Source organism: Amphiura filiformis, chromosome 13 (assembly GCF_039555335.1).
Source record: "Amphiura filiformis chromosome 13, Afil_fr2py, whole genome shotgun sequence".
Classification (NCBI taxonomy): domain Eukaryota; kingdom Metazoa; phylum Echinodermata; class Ophiuroidea; order Amphilepidida; family Amphiuridae; genus Amphiura; species Amphiura filiformis.
In genome coordinates, this window is record NC_092640.1 from 50,140,402 (window position 1) to 50,154,826 (window position 14,425).

The following is a 14,425-nucleotide window of genomic DNA, read 5'->3' on the forward strand; positions in this document are numbered from 1 at the left end:
GTGAGCTTGTCTTTGAAAGCATAAATACAACTCATTTTCAGATTCCCATGTCCATCCAAACAGGGCCGTCGCTAGAGGGGGGGGGGGGTATGGCTGTTGGCAAAACCATGTGACTGTCGGCAAATGTAGTCAAAGGTATGTGTGATTGTCGGCAAATTGTGACAGCCATATATCAGATTAATCATGTGTTACGTAATTGTGTTGTTTTAACGTATTAGACCTACTGTGAATGGTATATAAAATTTTTTGACTCCTACCCCCCCCACTTTTTAGATTTCTGAGCGCCGTCCTGGCTAAAAAAAATTTGGGTCAACAAATTACAAAAAATTTCCGTCGGCAAACCATACTGTACACCCCCCGAATCATATTGGTCTAGCGACGCCCCTGCATCCAAATGTCCAATACATGTAAACAGTTTAATCTTTTAACTGGTGCACTATGTAAATTAACTATGTGTGCGGACATGTAGCTATATATGTGATTAATAAGTGGCATGCTCAATCCAAAGAGCTTTGAAGACCAAATTTAACAAGAATGGTGTTGGCTCTCAAACGATGAATTGACTGCCTCTCAGTTCCAATGTTTGTCACCGGCCATTCAAGCATATGTCCAAGTTGATGTAGTTATAAAGTTTCAAAGTGGTGTGCAAAAGTGGGATATAATTTGTCAAAACTGTATCCTTGGCATGTCACCTGATCTTGCCCAGCTGCATTTACCACATGGAATCTGCGGATCATCTCCTGTCTGTTATCTCTTGTCCACTGTTTAACAATGTTACATGACAATAGATATTTTGGCTTTGCAGTAGCACACCTCTGGACCAACCTCCCGGCCAGGCTCTGTCACTGAGCACTTTTAAGGCACATATCTCAAGATGTATCTGCTCATACAGTATTTTAAGTCTTGCAAGATGATATCATTTATATTGATTGTTGCTATATTTGATTAATCATTGTATTATACATTAACGGTCCTATTGTGGTGTATAACACCCAGGGGCATTTGTAGTAGACGCTAAATAAGAGTATTATTATTACTTATTTACTTCAACCTATCTCTCTTCCTTTGTTTACATTTAACCATCCGCAGGGAAGTTGAAAACAAGGTACGAGATCTACGAAAAGCCTGTACGCCTCCCACATCAAGTTCCAAACCTCACAGTGCCAGCCTGACACCCAGCAACAGGCAGAACGGTGTCAAGCAGCAGTCATCCAGACACGACCAAGTGCAAACCACAACTCCAAAGTCTTCCATGTCGGCACCAGGTTTACCTAATGTACAAGATTTGTAGTACTTTCATAGTATAACCAATAAGGGTGACCCATTGAGTGCCGACTCCGCCATCATTGCATGTCGCTCACCGTGGGCAAAATTGTGTACCTCTTGATAGTTTTGCTATCTGCTCTCGGCAAACTTTGATATAAAATTGGATCGGTTGAGCCCATATTTATTGGTCGAGCTATGAGTTTTTAAATATTGGACGAGACGTAGTCGAGTCCAATATTTTACAACTCATAGCGAGACCAATAAATATTGGGCGTAAAGCATCAATTTTATCATTATTATGTTTTGGATCCAATATTATCACAACTTGGATCCATCAAAACATAATAATGATTCAAATTGCGTAGTTGTTTGCGATCTGCATGTAATGGGTGGCGCTAAGTGCTGCATGCGCAAACCTCAAGCTTAAAACCGATTATAAAAAATATTTTCTTGATTTCGCGCTCTTATCCATTAATCCAGAAGGTACACTTTTTGCCCTGAGCCACAAACCAATACAGCGGATTAACCACAGCATTTAAGGGAGTATGTACAGCCAAAATGTTTTGCTGAGCTGAGCCAAGCTTTGCTGCATTCATACTGACGGTTCAGCCTTTGACACTAACAAGCGAACTGTATACCAGTTTGCTGATATGTATCAGAGCCTTTAGCAAAGCAGCAGGATTATAAACAGCGTTCGAAATTTTGGTTGTCCGGTTGCCCGGGACAACTAAAAAAGTCGCCGGACAACCAAAAATACTGATTCGGTTGTCCGCCGGACAACCATAAATCTAGCCAAAAGTCACATTTGTAGGCCTACGGACAACCAAAAACTTAAGACGGACAACCAGAAATTGTAATCTGGTTGTCCGTGGGACAACTTTCATTTATTTTTCCTAAATTTGAACACTGATTATAAACATGGGACGATGAGACAACCATAATCAATTGCCTTTGTGTTCAGTTAAGTTCATAACAAATAACTCATCAAATGCTCAAGTGGTCATATATAAACATGTCTGGGGTAGTTGTCTGCGGTCAATCGAAAGTCAATTAGGTGTCAAGGGGTTGTCAATTCAAGTATGGTCGTAAAATTGATTCAATCAATTTTTGGTCAACGGTGGTATCGGAGTGGTGTGTGAAAATTCAGCGAAGCCTGCCAATTTTGTACAGGCTTTTATGGGTTCGGGCTTTGCTAAATGCCGGGTACCCCTTCTCTAGATTGAATTACCAAAGGCAGCGAAGCTTGGCTGAGCTCAGTGAACCATTTTGGCTGTCCTTCCTAAACGGGGCAGGTTTGAGTCGGTACTTCTTGGTTCTAATCTCTTAGAGGATAAACAGACCTAATCTCGGTAACTACGGATATTGTTGGGTATATTTAATATATAATTGTGGCAATTAATAGGTCTGACACTATAGGCATATTTATAACAATCAAATTACTTTTTGAAAGGTCTTAAATAAGGGAACAAACCACAAGATTGACCAAGTTGAATAAAGGAAACTTTAATTACGACACCTCCTCCCAATCTGTAATAATACTGGCAGTAGTAAAATTAACAATGAAATATGGAAAGAAAGAAAATTATTATCTGGACATACTTTATTTTTCTAATAGTACACAGCATTACCGGGGGGTACCAGGTCGACTGGTCTGGCACTCTACTCTTGACCAGGGTTGCCAAAAGATTTCGGCCCGAATCGCGGGTCAAATAATCGAAAAGTCGCCCAATTTTTCTCTTTACCATTGGTTTCTATGGGGCAGGAAACTAGCGGAAGTCGCGGGAGCCAATGTTGAAAAGTCGCCCAATTGTTTTCTTAACCATTGGTTTCTATGGGACCGGAAGTTGTCAAAAGTCGCGGGAAAAATCTTCAAAAGTCGCCCAATTGGCAACCCTGCTCTTGACCTGTGACAAGGTTGTAATGACGTTAGAGGAGAGTCGCTGAGGAACTAGTTTGATTGCTGCATCGTAGGTCCTTCTTGGAAAGGTTGTGACATCATTCCCCTTCCTGATTGGGAGAATGTGGTTTGATAATATAATGTGAAATGTTATTAATCAATTTACTCCCTCCCCATCTCTGTCTCTCTCCTCCTCCCTCCCTCTGCCTCCTTCCTCCCTCCGTCTGTCCCTGCCTGCCTCCCCTCCCCTCCCCTCCCTAATAAAACTAGTTTTCTTTCCTATAGAATTTGCCAATCTTTCGGTTTGTTCATTATCTAGAAACAATTGAATAACACAACAAAATGTTATTTGCAAGTTTTGATAATCAACATTCTTTAATCCACTGTAAGTGCCAAAATTTCACATCGAAGAAAATATTATTAGTGCAAATATTAATTGAATATTATAATCTAAAAATGTACAAACAAAAGGTGATAATATATTGTGTAATACTTTTATACTTCTCCACAGGTGTACAACACCTTTTTTTTAAAAGTCTTCTAGTAAACTGTAATTGTGATAGAACAAACGCCATTACCTTCTTTAGTATTCATAAGTTCTTGACCTAAAAAGAACAAAAGTTTGTTTACTGTAGGTAGCATGAAAAATCAAAATACAAAATCTGGCTTTTTATTTAATTTATTAGAGTTACGACTGATGTATGTGCCTCAAATCACAAGCTTATTGTCAAATCAATGCAGAGTAGAGAAGATATTCATTAATAGAACACCAGCACTGTCACCTTCAGAGCCTTATTTCACCCTTTTATGATGAGCACTCCATTGTATTTTCCTCTTGTGAAGGTGGCTTGAAAATAGTTCCTTGAACTGCTTACTTATAACCAAACAAAATCAGCTGATACTTAAGCCTATGAAGGCTTAAGCTACACTAGCAAGTGCCACACCGTAGCAACGGTCGACCCAGGATGATGTAAGGCAGCAGGCAGGACTAATGTAGAGCTATGAAAAGCATAATTGAGGAATAGTATAGAGGAATAAATATGACAATTATTAGTTTTAGGAAAAATGTAGAATGCTTTTCATAAGATTTATTAATTTCATAATGCTTGGAAATAACTTGTATGAGAAAACAATATTTTGACAAAATAATTTTTGCTTGAAAATATAATTTTTTGCTGGATTTTCAAAATGATAAAACATCCCCTCCAAAAAAAATCCAAAAAACCCTGCAGCCTACAGGAATCAAAACTTGTTTATTATTATTATTATTTTAGCCGTATGCATGGGAAATATTTTGTGTAAAAAGCTGCAATACAATGCAGCTGTATCGCTATGCTTTGGGTATGGTTAGCAATTAATATACCTAGTGGTGTTATTTTAATCTAAATCAATGCTTTAGGCTAAGCGACAAAAAAAAAGCTGTTTTATGGGCAGAGGTACTTTATATCAAGACTAATCGCCGAAATCTTGGATAATTGCAAAAAAAATCCTTAAAATGCAAAATCTGAGTTGGTCAGGCCTGTAGTACAGCGCTTTTTTCTGGTTCTCTTAATAAAAGATGTTTTCTGAAATACAATATTGTAAAAATGGAATATTTAACAATACAATTATAGATAGTTTTGGAGGTACATGTAGCACAACATATTTATTTCCTGTAAACAAACCTCTATTTAACCGATCCCTATTTATTATATAACAGCTGCACAATCTGGCAATATTGAACATATGCATACTGACTTGAGTATAGTTCCACCCTTTTTTAGGTGAAAACGTTTAAAAATTGCGAAGTGGGACTAGACTCAAATTTTGAGTGACCCTGCAGCTACAGCTAAAGGCTAGAGTCATTCATGGTTGACTTATAAAAAAAAAAAGGGTTTTTTTGGTCATTCATGGTTGACTTAAAGGGTTTTTTATTGGTGTCTTCAATGCATTTGATTTGTATCCATTTTGAAATCATTAATAGACTATGTCATGAACACAGATTATAACTTTGTATATTGAAGACACAAACACTTTTTTTAAATCAACCATGAATGACCCTAGCATTTAGCTCTAGGATTGACACTCTAAATCCAGAAAAAAATGTACAAAAAAACAGGAATTTTTTGAAAAATTGGGGGTGGGACTTTACTCGAAGGTGGGACTATAATCACGTCAGTACGGTAATTGATTCCTGTTTCTTAAATTGGACATTGTCTTATGGGCAACCTCTTAATTAGTGCCTAACTTAATTTGGATAGCAAAATTTGATATTATAAGGCAATATAGAGCCAAAGTTGTTCTATCATTCTCTCGAGCATTATATGCTTGAAATATTTGTGATATATTGTCACAAACAGCTCATGGAAGTATCCTGTGCTATCATTGAGTCACTTCTGGTCCTGCCGGGCCTCAAACCCACGACATTGTGGTTAAAAGGTGAGCAGGTTAGTGCATAGACCAAAGGAAGAATTCCTAGTATGGTCTGTGACACTAACGTACTTATACCTCGGTGACGATATCAATTAATATTGTAAATTTATGTATCAACCAATAAAAGTTTATCATTGCGACTGCTCAGTGCCAGAAGTGGGTAAGTGCAATATAGCTGCCTAGCTGTGAACATTGGTAATTTACGCACAGTATATTGTACTCATCTACACATGGCAGCTATTGCACTTGCCCACTTCTGGCACTGATGAGCTGTCGATTTATTCTGAATAACTAGTCGATAACAAGTATCCATGCCAAGATCGGACAAATTTGGCTGCAGTGCCTCGGGCGATGTGGTTTATTTCATGTAATAGTGTTATATAGATGTTTAGTTATTATTATCTATTTAACATCAAGTTATGTAGTGCAATATTTATCCAGTTTGGACCAGCATTTTGTTTAGAGGAAGCCAAAAGAATGTAGTATTATTAAATTTGTTTGTCACATTGGGTTACACTTTATTTTATTTTTTTCCACACGCCCACATCAGTTGATATTGCAGCAATTTCCTGCAGTGGAGTACTGATATAATATAAAGGACAAAAAAAAAAGTTGTTGGAGAGGAAAAACCTCCTATGTGTCATTGGCCATGACTGAACATGTTACAGGCAAAACCTCCTATGTAACCTCTTGGCAGTTTCGAATGTTCATGGGCCACTGATACATAGGAGGTTTTTCTGCCCAAAGACAAATTTATTGTTTAGTTGGCCTCCACCAGAGTTGTAATGAGTTTATTCATTTCATTGTCGAGTTGGGTCATTTCTAGCAATAGTTTGTGTCGAGTCAAGTCAAATGACTCGATACATGGATGATGATCTTAAATGTTGGCTTATATGAATGACTAAAGTCACTGTACAATCTCTATTTGGAAAATTTCAAGATCCGAGTTGAGTCATCTCATTTTTGAAAAGTCTTGAGTCATGATTCACTACAAATCTGTTCTCCACCACCCTGTGGAAGAACACGATCGTCGGTCAGATGATTTTTTAACTTCCGACATGAAACTGGGGATGAAACTCAATGGGAATTGCTCAAAAAGCCGTAGGTCTGGCTGTATAGCATGCAAGCAGGTCCATTTGGTGTACACATACATTTTACTACAAGTAGCAGAATTTAATATACTTGGTGTACATATTCAGTCCAAGAGAACGCCAAATATGGATCAGGAGTATTACATAATAATACCCTGCTATGACAATAGCTGCACTAGGTTAATCGTATAATCTCCTTATGTGGTTAGCATGGCTGGGCCAGGAAATCCACAAGGTCAGCCAATGTATGTACATGTATTCGGTACATGTGCCATATATTTTACAATGGGTGATAAATTTCTGGTTTGTTTTATTTCAAAACGCACCCAGTCGATATTCTAAAGCTTGGGCCTAATCCAAGAGAAGAACCAACTCTAGTAATTTATGTGGTTTCAAATTATATCGGCTGTTGCCTTTTGATAGAAATGGTGTTTGTTGATGTGCACAGTTTCCCATTAGATCATAACATGCTGTTGTACATCCAAGGTCAAAGGTCTTTTAATCCATATTTGGCGTTGTTCTGGGACTGATATTACTACAAGTAGCAGAATTCAAGTGAGAAAAATAATTTGTAAAATTTTACACCTCGAATTTATATTCCATACTGTGATTAAACATGATATGCTAAAATATCTTTCTGTCTGATCCAGCTCATGCCATGTTTTTAAGGTACATATAAACTCATCCCAAAAAGAAAGTATCCAGTTTGATTTTATTCCATAAGTCACAGATGTGGCTTTAAATTAAAACCTACTAAAAGTATGTTACATATAAATTGTTTCCGCACAGTTTGATGCCTCATTTGTTCAAATCAATGAAGAATTGATGACGCAGTGACCATTTGAATGCAATCACCTCAATTTTAAAAGTTGCAGTAATGCCTATTGATTTGGTCCTGCTACTCAGTCAAGGGCGCATCAGGCGCCTCACTGAGAGCATGCGCCAAGATGTCTGACAGTCATTGATGTAGCAGGAGGACATACCAGATATTGCATGTGAAGAGTGAAGGGCAAAACATTAGGAAGGAGTAAAAGAGTATCTGTATTCAATAAAACAGATGAAGTGAAATCAAACAATCTTAGTTCGTCTCTGTTATTGTGTACCTTTATGACGAATCTTGAGCAGCAGGAAAACCACATCAATTATGAATTACTGCAACTTTTAAAATTGAGGTTGTTGCATTTAAAAGGTCACTGTGTCATCAATTCTGCATCGATTTGGACAAATGAGGTATCAAACTGTGTGGAATAAATTTATCTGTAACATACTTTTGGTAGGTCTTGATTTAAGACCCCGTCTTTGACTTATGAACCAAAATCAAACTGGATACTTTCTTTTTGGGATGAGTTTATATGGGTTTGAAAGTTTGGTGATATTACTCATAATATGTAATTAAATTGGGTTGTTTCATTGGTTTTGGGAAATTCTTACAGGAATTAAGGAGATTGTGTGGGGATTGTTTTTTAGTAATCAGCGAAGATCAATCAAAATCCTAGGTGCTCAAGAAAAATAATCAAAAATTCCACTATTTTGCCCCTAATGATCAACATGGAAATTATAACATCTACATTATTTAATCAAATCCCATTCGATTTCCAATAATGTTTAAGTTCTAACAACATTCGTTGACTTAAAATTGATATTATGTTACATAGAATATCCAGTAGAAATATATTGTTGATTTTACGTCATCAAACATTTGTTAGAACTTTAACATTACTGGAAATATAAGGGGAATAAATTAAATAATGTAGATATGTTAAATTGAATATTCTACATCCACTAAAATGTCTGTAGGGTCCTTTATAGAGACTGTTGAGCTTAAATATATAAAGGTCTCGGGTCTAGCTAACATGTGGCTGGTAAAGAATTTGAGCTAACTACCACAAATTCTATTGATTATGAGAAAATCCGTGAACCATGCGTGCATGGTGTCTGCCAACACTTTGCAGGTGTCAGAACCAGACGTTTTAAAACATTGTAATGTCTGACATAATCATTCTTGTTAAATAATGTGCCTTTACAATACTGAATGAATCAGGGGTGGTGGTTTGGGGGAGGGATGATGTATCGTTATAATGCCAAAATGTTGGGGTTTTTTAGAGACGGATGGTAGAAAAATAAATTCAATTTTTAGTAATTGTACTCGTATGTAGCTGTATGAAATGAGTACCCAGATAATCTATTATGATTAATATCATAGTTTACCACTCATACATAAATTCAAGACCATTTCATTGGTTGATTGCCATTTATCATATTTACCATCAGCCTCTCTGTGGGATTGGTTTTGCCATCATGGTGCTGTGCCATTATACAAATATTAACTGTCTATGAGTGTGATGGTTGAAATATAATCACAAGGTGAAAGATGTTTTTTTCTACCAAAATGCAAAAGCCTGATGTATTATGGATTAGATTTTTGGATTGAGTGAAACACAGATAGTTTCTTTACAAACTTATTGGACTTTTCATCTACAGCACAGTTAAATTTTCAGGATTGCATTGACTTATAAATGATGCAATCAATATGTTTTTTCCAAAGTTTTGCAAGGGTATTAGGCAATAATAATCCAGATGATATGCTCACTAATTTATTGTAGTATTGGTAAAAGAGGGAGGAACACTCGACTCAAAGCTAGGGTGTTTATGCATCGCCATGTGTTCTCTGCAGAGATTTTGGGGCCAACAAAAATTAAATTGGAATGTGAAATGTATTGAATTATCAACAAATTGCTCAATTATTTAAACCAAATGAAATATGTTATTTAAGCAAATATTTAACATGGTGATGGGTTGTGAAAATCTTAGCATTTATTTATTAATTATTATCATACAACTTATCTGTGTCTTGTAATGTAGTTTTCTGTTCCTGTGACGTTTTGTTAATTTGTCATAATTAAATACATATTTTATTACTTTGCAAAATGTATCCCGTTTATTTGTGACGTCTTCTGTTGTCTGATTTTAATTTTGTGTTTTGTTTATTCTGTGTCTATTGGGCTATTCCCTATGAAATCCATACACCCCCTGTAATGGAAGACATGACCTTAATCTCCCACACAGGGAGTGTGAATTTCAAATGGAGTCACCTGAATGACTCCATTTGAAATCTACATTCCCTGTGTGGGAGATTAAGATCACGGCTTTCATAGAGGGGGTATGGATTTAATTTTTTTTTTTTTTTACTTTGAGTTGAGCGTTTTGTTGTTTAAATTTCTAAATGATAAATAAATATAATAAAATCTGAGCTCAATAATACTCACAAAGCTATACTTTATATTACATAGATGAGTTTTGTTCCTTATTGCTGGAGATTATTATGAATTTGAAAGTCGTATGTGAGGTGGCCAGGGGGAGGGTTAAAAGAACAGCTCCTGACAAATATGCTTTTTGAAGCAAATCGGACATACAGACCTACAATTTATTAGGCCAACATTGTCTAGCCGCCATCAAATTTGCATGTTTGCATTATTAATGGGCTAATTTGGGTAAATACTAGGAGTATTTCGTGATCCTAGCATCCTCTATTTATGTCATTTTTCATTAGATATCCACGAAAAAACCTATTCCCAAAATTTCAGTTGATTCCGATTTTGCGTTCGCGAGTTATGCATGATTATGTGTATTACACTGCTCCATAGACAATGCGTTGTCAATGGTGCACCAGAACGAAATTCAAATTTCACGATATCTTTGTTAAACGAATTAATCTGCAAGAAATATTTTGTACATAAACATGTAGCCAGAGGTTTCCAGTGATATAAAAATCTCAACTTTTTTTTAGAAAAGTGGGGGGATGAGGCTGTGGATCACGAAATGCCCTTTTAATTATGCACACCAGGGTTAGCTAGTTATGCATAAATGATCTGGAACTCATTCGGAACACAGACCACGTTCGAAACCAATTCTGTTAAATAAGAATGTACGGAGTATGCATTGTTTTTAGCAAGTAATTATTAACTCATTTTCATTTAAATTTATTGATTAATAATTTATTTATGGATTAAATAAATAATATAATATGAAGATGCTTAAACTGTATTACTAAATCCGTTTAGCTTCCAACAAAAGGCATCAGTGTACTTTGCCATTCTTAATTAATCTGCTTAAGGGGAGGCGATCTTTCGTGCGTAATTATAGAGGGCCAGGGGATTCACTCTATCATTTAAAACAAAATATTTGAAGAAATCAAAGAGCCCTAGGAATAAAAATTGTAGTGTAATTCACGCCAGACACAATTTCTGTTAATGACAAAAATGAATTTCTGTAATCGGTCAAAAACCAAACGTTTTATACCAATTTTGAATTTAGCCTGAATCCGTAAATATGGCACCTCTCGCCCCTTTTCAGGTCAAGGCTGTTTTTACCATTATGCAGCGAACCAACATACATGTTCAAAACACTCTAGAGAAAAAATGTGGCCATATGCTGCTGAACAATATTTTGTTGATTTCAAATGATAATGTCTTAACGTCGCCAATATTGTTCACAGATACGTTATTTCTAATGGATAACCATCTGTGAAAATAATTGGCTAGATGAATGTTCTCATATGTGATGGGTCAAGCAGGCTCCATAGTTATATTATATATGCGGTACATAACACAACGGTTTCAAAGTAAAACAAATCAGGTCTATTAATGGCAAAAAGTCATGATGTTACGTTCATGTAGTCACAGATACGTTACCTAAATTCTGTCCCCCTCGGAAAAAACGCTGTGATAAGTGAAGTCAAATACCATACCAGACTTTAGTACATTGGGTGATGACTGATCAAGTATGGGTATTAAGTCGGAAAGTTTTTACACTTGCACGATTAAGACAAAGGTGGGGAAGGGCTTCACAGATACGTGACCCCCAATACGTACAAGTAATATTGCTCAAAAATGAAGTATTGTTGAAAATCACCCATTCATTGTTTTGTGTTCTGAAACTATTAAAGGTTACGATTCTGAATGATTTTCACGAATTCTTAGTGGTTGGCATTTTGTCATTCCTGAGACCAAACTTGAACGCTTTATCGGAGAATGAGCCATTAATGAACTGTATGTGTCGACTTTATGCTCATTTTGTGGGAGCAGGTGATTGTGAGTTGAGGCTTTCTGGCTCTCAACCATCGATATGTGGTTTTGTATACTTCGTGGGTTGAAAGCCAGAAAGCCACAACCCACAATCATCTACTCCCACAAACATGACAAAATGACTAAGAAGAAGGTAATAAGGAATTAAGTTCCCATTTTCGGTTCGTTGTCTTCTTTTGAATGAGCGGGAAAAGAGTGTATTTATTTGTGACTGATCACTTGACTAGATTTGAACCAATCAATGAATATTATGCAAATGAAGGATATATCATTATAGGCCCTATTAACATGTATATAAAGGAAGTAAGTGTTAACATCGATAAGACGTTGAAGTTGTCATTTTTTCTAGAAATTTACTTTTTGACGAAAGAGAGATTTACGAACTATATATTTTTCGCCGTATTAAGGGATCTAAAATGAGCGTTTATTGCGTTTCGACAGTATTTTTTGTGGGACATGAGAGCACCTCGGACCTATCGAATTGCATTCTGAATACGAAGCATGTCTTTCTGATATCAAATAATTTTCATTTTTGAAAATCACAATATAATACAAATTTTATGACAAATTATAAAAATTTGATATTTTTCAAATTTTTGATATATAACAGTCCTCGAAGTAAATTATATAAATCTAATGATATATTCTTAAAGTGTATGTAGCAGGGAGGAAAAGCCGACGGTCAATTGAAAATTTGGACCTTTCATATTGAAGATATGGATTTTTTCCCAAAAAGACCTAATTTTTTTGGTGTTTTGGGAAAAAAATCCATATCTTCAATACGAAAGGTCAAAATTTTCAATTGATCGTCGGCTTTTCATTCCACCTACATACACTTTAAGTATAAATCATCAGATTTATAAAGTTTACTTCAAGTACTGTTAAATATCAAAATATCAATTTTAATGATTTGCCATAAAATGTGTATTAAATTGCGAATTTCAAAAATCAAAATTATTTGATATCAGAATGGCATTCTTCGTATTCAGAATGCAATTCGATATGTCTGATGTGCTCTGATGTCCCAAAATAAATACTGTCCAAACGTTCATACCCCAGCCCTTAAGGCGCTTCAGGTAAAGATAATAAATATGACAACTAAACTATAATGTAAAGAATTCATAATCTCGTAAATAAAGCGCAAAAAATGCATATCTATTTTAGGGAATCTCTCTAGAAACAGCTAATTTCTAGAAATAAATGACAACTTGAATGTTCTATCGTGGTGAAAACGTTTAGGCCTAATTCATTTATTTAGAACTGCGTTGAAAACAATAATCTATATGTTATTTTGTAAACTAAATCAAATACTGGAACTAAAATTTGCAACTCACTTTGCTACGTTGCGTCCGAAAGCATCGGACTTCGTCAGGCATCTGATTGAAGATGTTGTGATGACGTCAGATGTTGTGACGTCAGACGGCGAGGAATGTCTCGTAACGCCGGGTCCCATGCGTGTGACAACTGGAAGCGGGGTCCCCCTTTTCTGTTAATGGCGGGCTCCTCCACTCTTTCCCATATGGATTCTCTGACTCCTCGCTCAAACCACTTCTCCTCCTTATCTAGGATAACAGATTCCTCAGGGTTGACGAAGTCCGATGCTTTCGGACGCAACGTAGCAAAGTGAGTTGCAAATTTTAGTTCCAGTTTTTGATTTAATTTACAAAATAATGTTTTGAACTACTGGATGAATAATCTACAGGAAGATATACTAATCTATATGATTCATTCATTAATTTTATTTCCATATATAAAAATATACAACTACATCAAAAATATATCAATTACAATAAAGTACAAAAGAAACACAATATGGCAGAAAAGGCAGGAAGGCCAATAAGGCCTGAAAATTGCCTTTCCCTGACGAAAAAACAAAACAAAGATTATGAAATCAACAAATATAAATAAAATGACTAACAGACATGACAAATTACAGTGCTCGAGAATGGCCTAATTGTACTTAGAGATAAGTTTTCGTTTAAGCTGTTTGCGGAAATGTTTTATGGACTTTGAGTTTTTAATTTTTTTATCTAGAGAGTTCCAAAGTATGGGCCCGCTCGTTCGAATGGAATGGTCGGAAAAAACTCTTGTATTTTTTGTTAACTTATTTGTAATTGTCTGGTAGTCATGGATGTCAGAACGTTTTATAAAATACTCATTAAATGAATTAGGTAACTCATGTATGGAATTCTTGTACATAAATACACCGAGTTCAAGAGAATACATATCTTCTATATTTAAAATGTTGTATTTGGCAAATAAAGGTCTGGTATGACTTCTATAATGACTATTAGAAATTGTTCTTATTGCCCATTTTTGGAGTTTGGTCAGTTTATCTAAATAAAGTTTACATGTATTCCCCAGATTAGAATTCCATAATTGAGGTACGGCAAAATAAAAGTACAATATAAGGTATGTAATATTCGATCAGGAATAAAGTGTTTTAATTTGTTCATGATACCAATATTTCTCGACAAAGTTTTGGAAACGCAGTCAATATGACATTTCCAGGTGAGGTTTTCATCTAAAGACACCTAAAAAATTGGTATGTTTCACTCGGTCCAAAAGTGTGTTGTCTAGGACGATGTTTAAGTCTTGCTGCACTTTGTGACTGATGTCATATGAGGCGTTCCTAATAACATATAATTTGTTTTGCTTGCATTAACTGATAACTT

General features: G+C 35.7%; 1 protein-coding gene and 1 long non-coding RNA gene across 2 annotated transcripts in view; both read left to right on the forward strand.

Moving 5' to 3' along the window:
• LOC140168483 (uncharacterized) overlaps positions 1 to 1,549 on the forward strand; it is a 47,003-nt gene extending 45,454 nt beyond the window's left edge. The window contains 1 exon segment of the mRNA XM_072191886.1: positions 1,090 to 1,549. Within this exon segment, the coding sequence (XP_072047987.1) occupies positions 1,090 to 1,291 (202 nt within the window). The 3' untranslated portion in view covers positions 1,292 to 1,549.
• Positions 1,550 to 7,344: 5,795 nt separating this feature from the next.
• LOC140168486 (uncharacterized) lies at positions 7,345 to 9,946 on the forward strand. The gene is made up of 2 exons (XR_011861210.1): positions 7,345 to 8,967; positions 9,031 to 9,946. It is a non-coding gene; the product is annotated as an uncharacterized lncRNA (long non-coding RNA).
• The last annotated feature ends 4,479 nt before the right edge of the window (positions 9,947 to 14,425 follow it).